This window comes from Salvelinus alpinus, chromosome 6, assembly GCF_045679555.1.
Source record: "Salvelinus alpinus chromosome 6, SLU_Salpinus.1, whole genome shotgun sequence".
NCBI lineage: Eukaryota > Metazoa > Chordata > Actinopteri > Salmoniformes > Salmonidae > Salvelinus > Salvelinus alpinus.
Window position 1 is genome coordinate 94656773 of NC_092091.1, and position 17521 is coordinate 94674293.

At 50.1% G+C, this 17521-nt stretch overlaps 1 protein-coding gene across 1 annotated transcript in view; it reads left to right on the forward strand.

Moving 5' to 3' along the window:
• Nucleotides 1-14464, forward strand: part of fam114a1 (family with sequence similarity 114 member A1) — a 73409-nt gene extending 58945 nt beyond the window's left edge. The window contains exon 12 of the mRNA XM_071408616.1: nt 14360-14464. Coding sequence (XP_071264717.1) covers nt 14360-14464 — 105 coding nt within the window. The remainder of the gene's footprint in view (nt 1-14359) is intronic.
• The last annotated feature ends 3057 nt before the right edge of the window (nt 14465-17521 follow it).

The window sequence follows — 17521 nt, forward strand, 5'->3', positions numbered from 1 at the left end:
GGCAGTAGGGATGACCAGGGATGTTCTCTGTTTACTGAGTCCTCCAGATCAGAGGCAGTAGGGATGACCAGGGATGTTCTCTGTTTAGTGAGTCCTCCAGATCAGAGGCAGTAGGGATGACCAGGGATGTTCTCTGTTTAGTGAGTCCTCCAGATCAGAGGCAGTAGGGATGACCAGGGATGTTCTCTGTTTAGTGAGTCCTCCAGATCAGAGGCAGTAGGGATGACCAGGGATGTTCTCTGTTTAGTGAGTCCTCTAGATCAGAGGCAGTAGGGATGACCAGGGATGTTCTCTGTTTAGTGAGTCCTCCAGATCAGAGGCAGTAGAGATGACCAGGGATGTTCTCTGTTTAGTGAGTCCCCCATATCAGAGACAGTAGGGAAGACCAGGGATGTTCTCTGTTTAGTGAGTCCTCCAGATCAGAGGCAGTAGGGATGACCAGGGATGTTCTCTGTTTACTGAGTCCTCCAGATCAGAGGCAGTAGGGATGACCAGGGATGTTCTCTGTTTAGTGAGTCCTCCAGATCAGAGGCAGTAGGGATGACCAGGGATGTTCTCTGTTTAGTGAGTCCTCCAGATCAGAGACAGTAGGGATGACCAGGGATGTTCTCTGTTTAGTGAGTCCTCCAGATCAGAGGCAGTAGGGATGACCAGGGATGTTCTCTGTTTAGTGAGTCCTCCAGATCAGAGACAGTAGGGATGACCAGGGATGTTCTCTGTTTAGTGAGTCCTCCAGATCAGAGGCAGTAGGGATGACCAGGGATGTTCTCTGTTTACTGAGTCCTCCAGATCAGAGGCAGTAGGGATGACCAGGGATGTTCTCTGTTTAGTGAGTCCTCCAGATCAGAGGCAGTAGGGATGACCAGGGATGTTCTCTGTTTAGTGAGTCCTCCAGATCAGAGACAGTAGGGATGACCAGGGATGTTCTCTGTTTAGTGAGTCCTCCAGATCAGAGGCAGTAGGGATGACCAGGGATGTTCTCTGTTTAGTGAGTCCTCCAGATCAGAGACAGTAGGGATGACCAGGGATGTTCTCTGTTTAGTGAGTCCTCCAGATCAGAGGCAGTAGGGATGACCAGGGATGTTCTCTGTTTACTGAGTCCTCCAGATCAAAGGCAGTAGGGATGACCAGGGATGTTCTCTGTTTAGTGAGTCCTCCAGATCAGAGACAGTAGGGATGACCAGGGATGTTCTCTGTTTAGTGAGTCCTCCAGATCAGAGACAGTAGGGATGACCAGGGATGTTCTCTGTTTAGTGAGTCCTCCAGATCAGAGGCAGTAGGGATGACCAGGGATGTTCTCTGTTTAGTGAGTCCTCCAGATCAGAGACAGTAGGGATGACCAGGGATGTTCTCTGTTTAGTGAGACCACCAGATCAGAGACAGTAGGGATGACCAGGGATGTTCTCTGTTTAGTGAGTCCTCCAGATCAGAGACAGTAGGGATGACCAGGGATGTTCTCTGTTTAGTGAGACCACCAGATCAGAGACAGTAGGGATGACCAGGGATGTTCTCTGTTTACTGAGTCCTCCAGATCAGAGGCAGTAGGGATGACCAGGGATGTTCTCTGTTTAGTGAGTCCTCCAGATCAGAGGCAGTAGGGATGACCAGGGATGTTCTCTGTTTAGTGAGTCCTCCAGATCAGAGGCAGTAGGGATGACCAGGGATGTTCTCTGTTTAGTGAGTCCTCCAGATCAGAGGCAGTAGGGATGACCAGGGATGTTCTCTGTTTAGTGAGTCCTCCAGATCAGAGGCAGTAGGGATGACCAGGGATGTTCTCTGTTTAGTGAGTCCACCAGATCAGAGGCAGTAGGGATGACCAGGGATGTTCTCTGTTTAGTGAGTCCTCCAGATCAGAGGCAGTAGGGATGACCAGGGATGTTCTCTGTTTAGTGAGTCCTCCAGATCAGAGACAGTAGGGATGACCAGGGATGTTCTCTGTTTAGTGAGTCCTCCAGATCAGAGGCAGTAGGGACGACCAGGGATGTTCTCTGTTTAGTGAGTCCTCCAGATCAGAGGCAGTAGGGATGCCCAGGGATGTTCTCTGTTTAGTGAGTCCTCCAGATCAGAGGCAGTAGGGATGACCAGGGATGTTCTCTGTTTAGTGAGTCCTCCAGATCAGAGGCAGTAGGGACGACCAGGGATGTTCTCTGTTTAGTGAGTCCACCAAATCAGAGGCAGTAGGGATGACCAGGGATGTTCTCTGTTTAGTGAGTCCACCAGATCAGAGGCAGTAGGGATGACCAGGGATGTTCTCTGTTTAGTGAGTCCTCCAGATCAGAGACAGTAGGGATGACCAGGGATGTTCTCTGTTTAGTGAGTCCACCAAATCAGAGGCAGTAGGGATGACCAGGGATGTTCTCTGTTTAGTGAGTCCTCCAGATCAGAGACAGTAGGGATGACCAGGGATGTTCTCTGTTTAGTGAGTCCTCCAGATCAGAGGCCGTAGGGACGACCAGGGATGTTCTCTGTTTAGTGAGTCCTCCAGATCAGAGGCAGTAGGGATGACCAGGGATGTTCTCTGTTTAGTGAGTTCTCCAGATCAGAGGCAGTAGGGATGACCAGGGATGTTCTCTGTTTAGTGAGTCCTCCAGATCAGAGGCAGTAGGGATGACCAGGGATGTTCTCTGTTTAGTGAGTCCTCCAGATCAGAGGCAGTAGGGATGACCAGGGATGTTCTCTGTTTAGTGAGTCCTCTAGATCAGAGGCAGTAGGGATGACCAGGGATGTTCTCTGTTTAGTGAGTCCTCCAGATCAGAGGCAGTAGAGATGACCAGGGATGTTCTCTGTTTAGTGAGTCCCCCATATCAGAGACAGTAGGGAAGACCAGGGATGTTCTCTGTTTAGTGAGTCCTCCAGATCAGAGGCAGTAGGGATGACCAGGGATGTTCTCTGTTTACTGAGTCCTCCAGATCAGAGGCAGTAGGGATGACCAGGGATGTTCTCTGTTTACTGAGTCCTCCAGATCAGAGGCAGTAGGGATGACCAGGGATGTTCTCTGTTTAGTGAGTCCTCCAGATCAGAGGCAGTAGGGATGACCAGGGATGTTCTCTGTTTAGTGAGTCCTCCAGATCAGAGACAGTAGGGATGACCAGGGATGTTCTCTGTTTAGTGAGTCCTCCAGATCAGAGGCAGTAGGGATGACCAGGGATGTTCTCTGTTTAGTGAGTCCTCCAGATCAGAGACAGTAGGGATGACCAGGGATGTTCTCTGTTTAGTGAGTCCTCCAGATCAGAGGCAGTAGGGATGACCAGGGATGTTCTCTGTTTACTGAGTCCTCCAGATCAGAGGCAGTAGGGATGACCAGGGATGTTCTCTGTTTAGTGAGTCCTCCAGATCAGAGGCAGTAGGGATGACCAGGGATGTTCTCTGTTTAGTGAGTCCTCCAGATCAGAGACAGTAGGGATGACCAGGGATGTTCTCTGTTTAGTGAGTCCTCCAGATCAGAGGCAGTAGGGATGACCAGGGATGTTCTCTGTTTAGTGAGTCCTCCAGATCAGAGACAGTAGGGATGACCAGGGATGTTCTCTGTTTAGTGAGTCCTCCAGATCAGAGGCAGTAGAGATGACCAGGGATGTTCTCTGTTTAGTGAGTCCCCCATATCAGAGACAGTAGGGAAGACCAGGGATGTTCTCTGTTTAGTGAGTCCTCCAGATCAGAGGCAGTAGGGATGACCAGGGATGTTCTCTGTTTACTGAGTCCTCCAGATCAGAGGCAGTAGGGATGACCAGGGATGTTCTCTGTTTAGTGAGTCCTCCAGATCAGAGGCAGTAGGGATGACCAGGGATGTTCTCTGTTTAGTGAGTCCTCCAGATCAGAGGCAGTAGGGATGACCAGGGATGTTCTCTGTTTAGTGAGTCCTCCAGATCAGAGACAGTAGGGATGACCAGGGATGTTCTCTGTTTAGTGAGTCCTCCAGATCAGAGGCAGTAGGGATGACCAGGGATGTTCTCTGTTTAGTGAGTCCTCCAGATCAGAGACAGTAGGGATGACCAGGGATGTTCTCTGTTTAGTGAGTCCTCCAGATCAGAGGCAGTAGGGATGACCAGGGATGTTCTCTGTTTACTGAGTCCTCCAGATCAGAGGCAGTAGGGATGACCAGGGATGTTCTCTGTTTAGTGAGTCCTCCAGATCAGAGGCAGTAGGGATGACCAGGGATGTTCTCTGTTTAGTGAGTCCTCCAGATCAGAGACAGTAGGGATGACCAGGGATGTTCTCTGTTTAGTGAGTCCTCCAGATCAGAGGCAGTAGGGATGACCAGGGATGTTCTCTGTTTAGTGAGTCCTCCAGATCAGAGACAGTAGGGATGACCAGGGATGTTCTCTGTTTAGTGAGTCCTCCAGATCAGAGGCAGTAGGGATGACCAGGGATGTTCTCTGTTTACTGAGTCCTCCAGATCAAAGGCAGTAGGGATGACCAGGGATGTTCTCTGTTTAGTGAGTCCTCCAGATCAGAGACAGTAGGGATGACCAGGGATGTTCTCTGTTTAGTGAGTCCTCCAGATCAGAGACAGTAGGGATGACCAGGGATGTTCTCTGTTTAGTGAGTCCTCCAGATCAGAGGCAGTAGGGATGACCAGGGATGTTCTCTGTTTAGTGAGTCCTCCAGATCAGAGACAGTAGGGATGACCAGGGATGTTCTCTGTTTAGTGAGACCACCAGATCAGAGACAGTAGGGATGACCAGGGATGTTCTCTGTTTAGTGAGTCCTCCAGATCAGAGACAGTAGGGATGACCAGGGATGTTCTCTGTTTAGTGAGACCACCAGATCAGAGACAGTAGGGATGACCAGGGATGTTCTCTGTTTACTGAGTCCTCCAGATCAGAGGCAGTAGGGATGACCAGGGATGTTCTCTGTTTAGTGAGTCCTCCAGATCAGAGGCAGTAGGGATGACCAGGGATGTTCTCTGTTTAGTGAGTCCTCCAGATCAGAGGCAGTAGGGATGACCAGGGATGTTCTCTGTTTAGTGAGTCCTCCAGATCAGAGGCAGTAGGGATGACCAGGGATGTTCTCTGTTTAGTGAGTCCTCCAGATCAGAGGCAGTAGGGATGACCAGGGATGTTCTCTGTTTAGTGAGTCCACCAGATCAGAGGCAGTAGGGATGACCAGGGATGTTCTCTGTTTAGTGAGTCCTCCAGATCAGAGGCAGTAGGGATGACCAGGGATGTTCTCTGTTTAGTGAGTCCTCCAGATCAGAGACAGTAGGGATGACCAGGGATGTTCTCTGTTTAGTGAGTCCTCCAGATCAGAGGCAGTAGGGACGACCAGGGATGTTCTCTGTTTAGTGAGTCCTCCAGATCAGAGGCAGTAGGGATGCCCAGGGATGTTCTCTGTTTAGTGAGTCCTCCAGATCAGAGGCAGTAGGGATGACCAGGGATGTTCTCTGTTTAGTGAGTCCTCCAGATCAGAGGCAGTAGGGACGACCAGGGATGTTCTCTGTTTAGTGAGTCCACCAAATCAGAGGCAGTAGGGATGACCAGGGATGTTCTCTGTTTAGTGAGTCCACCAGATCAGAGGCAGTAGGGATGACCAGGGATGTTCTCTGTTTAGTGAGTCCTCCAGATCAGAGACAGTAGGGATGACCAGGGATGTTCTCTGTTTAGTGAGTCCACCAAATCAGAGGCAGTAGGGATGACCAGGGATGTTCTCTGTTTAGTGAGTCCTCCAGATCAGAGACAGTAGGGATGACCAGGGATGTTCTCTGTTTAGTGAGTCCTCCAGATCAGAGGCCGTAGGGACGACCAGGGATGTTCTCTGTTTAGTGAGTCCTCCAGATCAGAGGCAGTAGGGATGACCAGGGATGTTCTCTGTTTAGTGAGTCCTCCAGATCAGAGACAGTAGGGATGACCAGGGATGTTCTCTGTTTAGTGAGTCCTCCAGATCAGAGGCAGTAGGGATGACCAGGGATGTTCTCTGTTTACTGAGTCCTCCAGATCAAAGGCAGTAGGGATGACCAGGGATGTTCTCTGTTTAGTGAGTCCTCCAGATCAGAGGCAGTAGGGATGACCAGGGATGTTCTCTGTTTAGTGAGTCCTCCAGATCAGAGACAGTAGGGATGACCAGGGATGTTCTCTGTTTAGTGAGACCACCAGATCAGAGACAGTAGGGATGACCAGGGATGTTCTCTGTTTAGTGAGTCCTCCAGATCAGAGACAGTAGGGATGACCAGGGATGTTCTCTGTTTAGTGAGACCACCAGATCAGAGACAGTAGGGATGACCAGGGATGTTCTCTGTTTACTGAGTCCTCCAGATCAGAGGCAGTAGGGATGACCAGGGATGTTCTCTGTTTAGTGAGTCCTCCAGATCAGAGGCAGTAGGGATGACCAGGGATGTTCTCTGTTTAGTGAGTCCTCCAGATCAGAGGCAGTAGGGATGACCAGGGATGTTCTCTGTTTAGTGAGTCCTCCAGATCAGAGGCAGTAGGGATGACCAGGGATGTTCTCTGTTTAGTGAGTCCTCTAGATCAGAGGCAGTAGGGATGACCAGGGATGTTCTCTGTTTAGTGAGTCCTCCAGATCAGAGGCAGTAGAGATGACCAGGGATGTTCTCTGTTTACTGAGTCCTCCAGATCAGAGGCAGTAGGGATGACCAGGGATGTTCTCTGTTTAGTGAGTCCTCCAGATCAGAGGCAGTAGGGATGACCAGGGATGTTCTCTGTTTAGTGAGTCCTCCAGATCAGAGACAGTAGGGATGACCAGGGATGTTCTCTGTTTAGTGAGTCCTCCAGATCAGAGACAGTAGGGATGACCAGGGATGTTCTCTGTTTAGTGAGTCCTCCAGATCAGAGACAGTAGGGATGACCAGGGATGTTCTCTGTTTAGTGAGTCCTCCAGATCAGAGACAGTAGGGATGACCAGGGATGTTCTCTGTTTAGTGAGTCCTCCAGATCAGAGGCAGTAGGGATGACCAGGGATGTTCTCTGTTTAGTGAGTCCTCCAGATCAGAGACAGTAGGGATGACCAGGGATGTTCTCTGTTTAGTGAGTCCTCCAGATCAGAGGCAGTAGGGATGACCAGGGATGTTCTCTGTTTACTGAGTCCTCCAGATCAAAGGCAGTAGGGATGACCAGGGATGTTCTCTGTTTAGTGAGTCCTCCAGATCAGAGGCAGTAGGGATGACCAGGGATGTTCTCTGTTTAGTGAGTCCTCCAGATCAGAGACAGTAGGGATGACCAGGGATGTTCTCTGTTTAGTGAGACCACCAGATCAGAGACAGTAGGGATGACCAGGGATGTTCTCTGTTTAGTGAGTCCTCCAGATCAGAGACAGTAGGGATGACCAGGGATGTTCTCTGTTTAGTGAGACCACCAGATCAGAGACAGTAGGGATGACCAGGGATGTTCTCTGTTTACTGAGTCCTCCAGATCAGAGGCAGTAGGGATGACCAGGGATGTTCTCTGTTTAGTGAGTCCTCCAGATCAGAGGCAGTAGGGATGACCAGGGATGTTCTCTGTTTAGTGAGTCCTCCAGATCAGAGGCAGTAGGGATGACCAGGGATGTTCTCTGTTTAGTGAGTCCTCCAGATCAGAGGCAGTAGGGATGACCAGGGATGTTCTCTGTTTAGTGAGTCCTCCAGATCAGAGGCAGTAGGGATGACCAGGGATGTTCTCTGTTTAGTGAGACCACCAGATCAGAGACAGTAGGGATGACCAGGGATGTTCTCTGTTTAGTGAGTCCTCCAGATCAGAGGCAGTAGGGATGACCAGGGATGTTCTCTGTTTAGTGAGTCCTCCAGATCAGAGACAGTAGGGATGACCAGGGATGTTCTCTGTTTAGTGAGTCCTCCAGATCAGAGGCAGTAGGGATGACCAGGGATGTTCTCTGTTTAGTGAGTCCTCCAGATCAGAGGCAGTAGGGATGACCAGGGATGTTCTCTGTTTAGTGAGTCCTCCAGATCAGAGACAGTAGGGATGACCAGGGATGTTCTCTGTTTAGTGAGTCCTCCAGATCAGAGGCAGTAGGGACGACCAGGGATGTTCTCTGTTTAGTGAGTCCTCCAGATCAGAGGCAGTAGGGATGCCCAGGGATGTTCTCTGTTTAGTGAGTCCTCCAGATCAGAGGCAGTAGGGATGACCAGGGATGTTCTCTGTTTAGTGAGTCCTCCAGATCAGAGGCAGTAGGGACGACCAGGGATGTTCTCTGTTTAGTGAGTCCACCAAATCAGAGGCAGTAGGGATGACCAGGGATGTTCTCTGTTTAGTGAGTCCACCAGATCAGAGGCAGTAGGGATGACCAGGGATGTTCTCTGTTTAGTGAGTCCTCCAGATCAGAGACAGTAGGGATGACCAGGGATGTTCTCTGTTTAGTGAGTCCACCAAATCAGAGGCAGTAGGGATGACCAGGGATGTTCTCTGTTTAGTGAGTCCTCCAGATCAGAGACAGTAGGGATGACCAGGGATGTTCTCTGTTTAGTGAGTCCTCCAGATCAGAGGCCGTAGGGACGACCAGGATGTTCTCTGTTTAGTGAGTCCTCCAGATCAGAGGCAGTAGGGATGACCAGGGATGTTCTCTGTTTAGTGAGTCCTCCAGATCAGAGGCAGTAGGGATGACCAGGGATGTTCTCTGTTTAGTGAGTCCACCAGATCAGAGGCAGTAGGGATGACCAGGGATGTTCTCTGTTTAGTGAGTCCTCCAGATCAGAGGCAGTAGGGATGACCAGGGATGTTCTCTGTTTAGTGAGTCCTCCAGATCAGAGACAGTAGGGATGACCAGGGATGTTCTCTGTTTAGTGAGTCCTCCAGATCAGAGGCAGTAGGGACGACCAGGGATGTTCTCTGTTTAGTGAGTCCTCCAGATCAGAGGCAGTAGGGATGCCCAGGGATGTTCTCTGTTTAGTGAGTCCTCCAGATCAGAGGCAGTAGGGATGACCAGGGATGTTCTCTGTTTAGTGAGTCCTCCAGATCAGAGGCAGTAGGGACGACCAGGGATGTTCTCTGTTTAGTGAGTCCACCAAATCAGAGGCAGTAGGGATGACCAGGGATGTTCTCTGTTTAGTGAGTCCACCAGATCAGAGGCAGTAGGGATGACCAGGGATGTTCTCTGTTTAGTGAGTCCTCCAGATCAGAGACAGTAGGGATGACCAGGGATGTTCTCTGTTTAGTGAGTCCACCAAATCAGAGGCAGTAGGGATGACCAGGGATGTTCTCTGTTTAGTGAGTCCTCCAGATCAGAGACAGTAGGGATGACCAGGGATGTTCTCTGTTTAGTGAGTCCTCCAGATCAGAGGCCGTAGGGACGACCAGGGATGTTCTCTGTTTAGTGAGTCCTCCAGATCAGAGGCAGTAGGGATGACCAGGGATGTTCTCTGTTTAGTGAGTCCTCCAGATCAGAGGCAGTAGGGATGACCAGGGATGTTCTCTGTTTAGTGAGTCCACCAGATCAGAGGCAGTAGGGATGACCAGGGATGTTCTCTGTTTAGTGAGTCCTCCAGATCAGAGACAGTAGGGATGACCAGGGATGTTCTCTGTTTAGTGAGTCCACCAAATCAGAGGCAGTAGGGATGACCAGGGATGTTCTCTGTTTAGTGAGTCCTCCAGATCAGAGACAGTAGGGATGACCAGGGATGTTCTCTGTTTAGTGAGTCCTCCAGATCAGAGGCCGTAGGGACGACCAGGGATGTTCTCTGTTTAGTGAGTCCTCCAGATCAGAGGCAGTAGGGATGACCAGGGATGTTCTCTGTTTAGTGAGTTCTCCAGATCAGAGGCAGTAGGGATGACCAGGGATGTTCTCTGTTTAGTGAGTCCACCAGATCAGAGGCAGTAGGGATGACCAGGGATGTTCTCTGTTTAGTGAGTCCTCCAGATCAGAGACAGTAGGGATGACCAGGGATGTTCTCTGTTTAGTGAGTCCACCAAATCAGAGGCAGTAGGGATGACCAGGGATGTTCTCTGTTTAGTGAGTCCTCCAGATCAGAGGCCGTAGGGACGACCAGGGATGTTCTCTCGATAAGTACATCAATTGGTTCTGGCAGCTCTGTGATGATGCAGGGTGCGTTTTCCTGACATGGTTTAGGTCCACCAAGCCTTTAGAGGGCAAGAAAACGCCAGGAAATACACAGACATTCTGAGTGATCACCTTCAACCAATGGAGATTCATATCTATCCAGATGGGAGTGGTCTCTTCCAGGATAACAACGCCCCCCCCCATCCTACAGGACACCAGTGGTCTCTTCCAGGATAACAACGCCCCCCCCATCCTACAGGACACCAGTGGTCTCTTCCAGGATAACAACGCCCCCCCCATCCCACAGGACACCAGTGGTCTCTTCCAGGATAACAACGCCCCCCCCCCCATCCCACAGGACACCAGTGGTCTCTTCCAGGATAACAACGCCCCCACAGGACACCAGTGGTCTCTTCCAGGATAACAACGCCCCCCCCCATCCCACAGGACACCAGTGGTCTCTTCCAGGATAACAACGCCCCCACAGGACACCAGTGGTCTCTTCCAGGATAACAACGCCCCCCCCCCCATCCCACAGGACACCAGTGGTCTCTTCCAGGATAACAACGTCCCCCCATCCCACAGGACACCAGTGGTCTCTTCCAGGATAACAACGCCCCCCCCATCCCACAGGACACCAGTGGTCTCTTCCAGGATAACAACGCCCCCCCCATCCCACAGGACACCAGTGGTCTCTTCCAGGATACCAACACCCCCATCCCACAGGACACCAGTGGTCTCTTCCAGGATAACAACACCCCCCCCCCATCCCACAGGACACCAGTTGTCTCTTCCAGGATAACAACGCCCCCCCCATCCCACAGGACACCAGTGGTCTCTTCCAGGATACCAACACCCCCATCCCACAGGACACCAGTGGTCTCTTCCAGGATAACAACACCCCCCCCCCATCCCACAGGACACCAGTTGTCTCTTCCAGGATAACAACGCCCCCCCCATCCCACAGGACACCAGTGGTCTCTTCCAGGATACCAACACCCCCCATCCCACAGGACACCAGTGGTCTCTTCCAGGATAACAACGACCCCCATCCCACAGGACACCAGTGGTCTCTTCCAGGATAACAACGCCCCCCCCCCCCATCCCACAGGACACCAGTGGTCTCTTCCAGGATAACAACGCCCCCCATCCCACAGAACACCAGTGGTCTCTTCCAGGATAACAACGCCCCCCCCCCAATCCCACAGGGCACCAGTGGTCTCTTCCAGGCTAACAACGCCCCCCCCCCCCCAATCCCACAGGGCACCAGTGGTCTCTTCCAGGATAACAACGCCCCCCCCCAATCCCACAGGGCACCAGTGGTCTCTTCCAGGATAACAACGCCCCCCATCCCACAAGACACTAGTGGTCTCTTCCAGGATAACAACCCCCCCCCCATCCCACAGGACACCAGTGGTCTCTTCCAGGATAACAACGCCCCCCCCCATCCCACAAGACACCAGTGGTCTCTTCCGGGATAACAACGCCCCCCCCCCATCCCACAGGACACCAGTGGTCTCTTCCAGGATAACAACGCCCCCCATCCCACAAGACACCAGTGGTCTCTTCCGGGATAACAACGCCCCCCCCATCCCACAGGACACCAGTGGTCTCTTCCAGGATAACAACACCCCCCCCCCATCCCACAGGACACCGGTGGTCTCTTCCAGGATAACAACGCCCCCCCCATCCCACAGGACACCAGTGGTCTCTTCCAGGATTACACTCCTCCCCCCATCCCACAGGACACCAGTGGTCTCTTCCAGGATAACAACGCCCCCCCATCCCACAGGACACCAGTGGTCTCTTCCAGGATAACAACACCACCCCCATCCCACAGGACACCAGTGGTCTCTTCCAGGATAACAACTCCCCCCCCATCCCACAGGACACCAGTGGTCTCTTCCAGGATAACAACGTCCCCATCCCACAGGACACCAGTGGTCTCTTCCAGGATAACAACGCCCCCCCCATCCCACAGGACACCAGTGGTCTCTTCCAGGATAACAACGCCCCCCCATCCCACAGGACACCAGTGGTCTCTTCCAGGATAACAACCACCCCCATCCCACAGGACACCAGTGGTCTCTTCCAGGATAACAACGCCCCCCATCCCACAGGACACCAGTGGTCTCTTCCAGGATAACAACACCACCCCCATCCCACAGGACACCAGTGGTCTCTTCCAGGATAACAACGCCCCCCCATCCCACAGGACACCAGTGGTCTCTTCCAGGATAACAACGCCCCCCCCCCCCCCCCATCCCACAGGACACCAGTGGTCTCTTCCAGGATAACAACGCCCCCCCCCCCCCCCATCCCACAGGACACCAGTGGTCTCTTCCAGGATAACAACGCCCCCCCCCCATCCCACAGGACACCAGTAGTCTCTTCCAGGATAACAACGCCCCCCCCCCCCCCCCCCATCCCACAGGACACCAGTGGTCTCTTCCAGGATAACAACGCCCCCCCCATCCCACAGGACACCAGTGGTCTCTTCCAGGATAACAACACCCCCCCCATCCCACAGGACACCAGTGGTCTCTTCCAGGATAACAACACCCCCCATCCCACAGGACACCAGTGGTCTCTTCCAGGATAACAACGTCCCCCCCATCCCACAGGACACCAGTGGTCTCTTCCAGGATAACAACGCCCCCCCCATCCCACAGGACACCAGTGGTCTCTTCCAGGATAAACCCATCCCACAGGACACCAGTGGTCTCTTCCAGGATAACAACGCCCCCCCATCCCACAGGACACCAGTGGTGTCTTCCAGGATAACAACGCACCCCCCTCCCATCCCACAGGACACCAGTGGTCTCTTCCAGGATAACAACGCCCCCCCCATCCCACAGGACACCAGTGGTCTCTTCCAGGATAACAACGCCCCCCCCCCCCCCCATCCCACAGGACACCAGTGGTCTCTTCCAGGATAACAACGCCCCCCCCATCCCACAGGACACCAGTGGTCTCTTCCAGGATAACAACGCCCCCCCCCCCCCCCCCATCCCACAGGACACCAGTGGTCTCTTCCAGGATAACAACGCCCCCCCCCATCCCACAGGACACCAGTGGTCTCTTCCAGGATAACAACGCCCCCCCCATCCCACAGGACACCAGTGGTCTCTTCCAGGATAACAACGTCCCCCCATCCCACAGGACACCAGTGGTCTCTTCCAGGATAACAACGCTCCCCCATCCCACAGGACACCAGTGGTCTCTTCCAGGATAACAACGCCCCCCCATCCCACAGGACACCAGTGGTCTCTTCCAGGATAACAACGCTCCCCCCATCCCACAGGACACCAGTGGTCTCTTCCAGGATAACAACGCCCCCCCCCATCCCACAGGACACCAGTGGTCTCTTCCAGGATAACAACGCCCCCCCCATCCCACAGGACACCAGTGGTCTCTTCCAGGATAACAACGTCCCCCCATCCCACAGGACACCAGTGGTCTCTTCCAGGATAACAACGCTCCCCCATCCCACAGGACACCAGTGGTCTCTTCCAGGATAACAACGCCCCCCCATCCCACAGGACACCAGTGGTCTCTTCCAGGATAACAACGCTCCCCCCATCCCACAGGACACCAGTGGTCTCTTCCAGGATAACAACCCCCCCATCCCACAGGACACCAGTGGTCACTGAATGGTGTTTGAGGAAGATGAAAACCATGTAAACCGTATGCCCAGGTCGTCTCAGTCACCAGATCTCAACCCAGTTGAATACTTACGGGAGATTCTGGAGCGGCGCCTGAGGCAGCGTCTTCACCAAAAACATGGAATTTTTCTGGTGGAAGAATGAGGTCACATCCTTCCAATAGAGTTCCAGACACTTCTAGAATCCATGTCGAGGTGCATTGGAGCTGTTCTGGTTGGTGGTGACCCAACGCCCTGTTAACACACTATATGTTGGTGTTTCCTTTATTTTGGTGTTTCTGTTATTTTGATGTTTCCATTATTTTGGTATTTACATTATGTTGGTGTTTCCTTTATTTTGTTGTTTCCTTTATTTTGGCAGTTACCTTTACATACTGTATACACAGACACAACACACACACACACAAACCCGTGTGTATACACATATTCTCGTTCAGACAGATAGACAATCCATTCCTTGACCTGAATATAGCACTGGTGATATTTGAATCGGATAATAACTTTTCTCCCTTTCTCTTCCTCTCCCTTCCCATCTCCCCCATTTCTCCCTCTCCTCCCTGTTTCTCCCTCCCTCCCCTCTCCTCCCTGTTTCTCCCTCCCTCCCCTCTTCCCCCTGTTTCTCTTCCTATCCCTTCCCATTTCTCCCATCTCCCCCATTTCTCCCTCTCCTCCATTTCTCCCTCCCCTCTCCACCCTGTTTCTCCCTCCCTCTTCTCTCCCCCCTGTTTCTCCCCCCCCCTCTCCTCTCCACATCAGAAGAAGGCCAAACCCTCCAAGGAGCCCAAGAAGGAGAAGACAACAGCCGGGGATTCTGGGAAGGGAAAGGGCAAGGGCAAAGGCAAGGGCAAAGCCAGGAAGTGACCCCTAACCGCTGAGACAACTACCCCCCACCCCACCCCAAGCCCCAAAAAACGAACACCTCTTCTCTCACCTTCTGAAGAACAAACCTCTAAACTGTTTGTGACGACCACCTACCTGGTCTTATCACCGTAGTGACCGGAGACAAAAACCTGTCTCTTCTCTTGAACCCCTTTATAAACTTAGGGTTGCATCCCAAAGGGCACCCTATATAGTGCACTACTTTTGACCAGAGTCCTATAGGCCCTGGTCAAAAGTAGTGCACTATAAAGTCCTATAGGCCCTGGTCAAAAGTAGTGCACTATAAAGTCCTATAGGCCCTGGTCAAAAGTAGTGCACTATAAAGTCCTATAGGCCCTGGTCAAAAGTAGTGCACTATGTAGGGAATAGGGTCAGCTTTGGGATTACCCTATATCATGTTAGCGCTGTGGATTTGGAAAGGTCTGAATGATGACTGTATGTATTTGTGTGTGTGTGTGTGTGTGTGTCATGTAAATATGTACCTTGTAGTATATAAAGATGCTGTAGTTTTCTAGTGCTCATGGGATACGGCACCTTTCTCGTCTAAACCGCCCAACCAATGGATCAGAGAACGGCAAAATAGTTCTGTTTGTTTTTGTTGTAAAGATTTTCACTGATAAATGACGTCTGTGTTTACGGTATTGTTGTGTGACGTGGTTTCTCTCTGTGTTTACGGTTGAAATACAGTCTCTTGATCTGCAAGATATTGTTGTTAAAACGATCAATTAGTGGATATTTACAGTACCAGTCAAAAGTTTGGACACACCTACTCATTCCAGGGTTTTTCTTTATTTGTACTATTTTCTACATTGTAGAATAATAGTGAAGACATCAAAACTATGAAATAACACATATGGAATCATGTAGTAACCAAAAAAGTGTTAAACAATTCAAGATATATTTGAGATTCTTCAAAGTTGCCTTTGCCTTGATGACAGCTGTGCACACTCTTCACATTCTCTCAACCAAACTTCATGAGGTAATCACCTGGAATGCATTTCAATTAACAGGTGTGCCTTGTTAAAAGTTAATTTGTGGAATTTCTTTCCTCGATGTGTTTGAGCCAATCAGTTGTGTCGTGACAAGGTAGGGGTGGTATACAGAAGATAGCCCTATTTGGTAAAATACCAAGTACATATTATGTTAAGAACAGCTCAAATAAGCTTAGAGAAACGACATGAAGGTCAGTCAATCCGGAAAATGTCAAGAACTTTGAAAGTTTCTTCAAGTGCAGTCGCAAAAACCATCAAGCGCTATGATGAAACTGGCTCTCATGAGGACCGCCACAGGAAAGGAAGACCCAGAGTTACCTCTGCTGCAGAGGATAAGTTCATTAGAGTTAACTGCACCTCAGATTGCAGCCCAAATAAATGCTTCATAGAGTTCCAGTAACAGACACATCTCAACATCAACTGTTCAGAGGAGACTGCATGAATCAGGCCTTCAATTGCTGCAAAGAAACCACCCGTACACACCTCCAGGCTGTGTCAGGGCTATTTGACCAAGAAGGAGAGTGATGGAGTGCTGCGTCAGATGACCTGGCCTCCACAATCACCCCCGACCTCAACCCAATTGAGATGGTTTGGGATGAGTTGGACAGCAGAGTGAAGGAAAAGCAGCCAACAAGTGCTCAGCATATGTGGGAACTCCTTCAAGACTAGTAGAAAGAGGAGGAAGGGAAGCGCTACTAAGGTACACAATAGTACATTTTGGTTGACAGAAGGTGCTCTTTAGTTAAAGGGGTAAATTGGTCATCAAAAAGAAAGGAGGACCAAGGAACTCTTCATATAATTAATTAAAATGCCTTTATTAGTATGGCATGTTCAACAGAAACAAAGTTTTAAAAACCGACACGTTTCGGCTGCATGGCCTACGTCAGAGAGTACAGAAAAAAAAAAGAGAATACAATGTCCTCTTTTAAACAGCTTTTCCAATTAGCCCTAATTTGAAGAGGGAGTGGTTACCAAATTGATTGGACACACCTAATACTATACACAATTAAAGGTGAAATACTGTAGCTATGTTATCATAAAAATACAACTCCAAGCTAGAAGTATCAGAACACTAAAAGGTAGTTTGAACCTTAAATACGACTGGGAGAAGTGTCAAGAATAAGAAAGCAATATATTACATAGTCCACTAGAACACAGCAATATATTACATAGTACACTAGAACACAGCAATATATTACATAGTACACTAGAACACAGCAATATATTACATAGTCCACTAGAACACAGCAATATATTCCATAGTACACTAGAACACAGCAATATATTCCACAGTACACTAGAACACAGCAATATATTCCATAGTACACTAGAACACAGCAATATATTCCATAGTACACTAGAACACAGCAATATATTCCATAGTCCACTAGAACACAGCAATATATTCCATAGTACACTAGAACACAGCAATATATTCCATAGTACACTAGAACACAGCAATATATTCCATAGTACACTAGAACACAGCAATATATTCCATAGTACACTAGAACACAGCAATATATTCCATAGTACACTAGAACACAGCAATATATTCCATAGTACACTAGAACACAGCAATATATTACATAGTCCACTAGAACACAGCAATATATTCCATAGTCCACTAGAACACAGCAATATATTCCATAGTACACTAGAACACAGCAATATATTCCATAGTACACTAGAACACAGCAACATATTCCATAGTCCACTAGAACACAGCAATATATTCCATAGTACACTAGAACACAGCAATATATTCCATAGTACACTAGAACACAGCAATATATTCCATAGTACACTAGAACACAGCAATATATTCCATAGTACACTAGAACACAGCAATATATTCCATAGTACACTAGAACACAGCAATATATCCCATAGTACACTAGAACACAGCAATATATCCCATAGTACACTAGAACACAGCAATATATCCCATAGTACACTAGAACACAGCAATATATTCCATAGTACACTAGAACACAGCAATATATTCCATAGTACACTAGAACACAGCAATATATTCCATAGTACA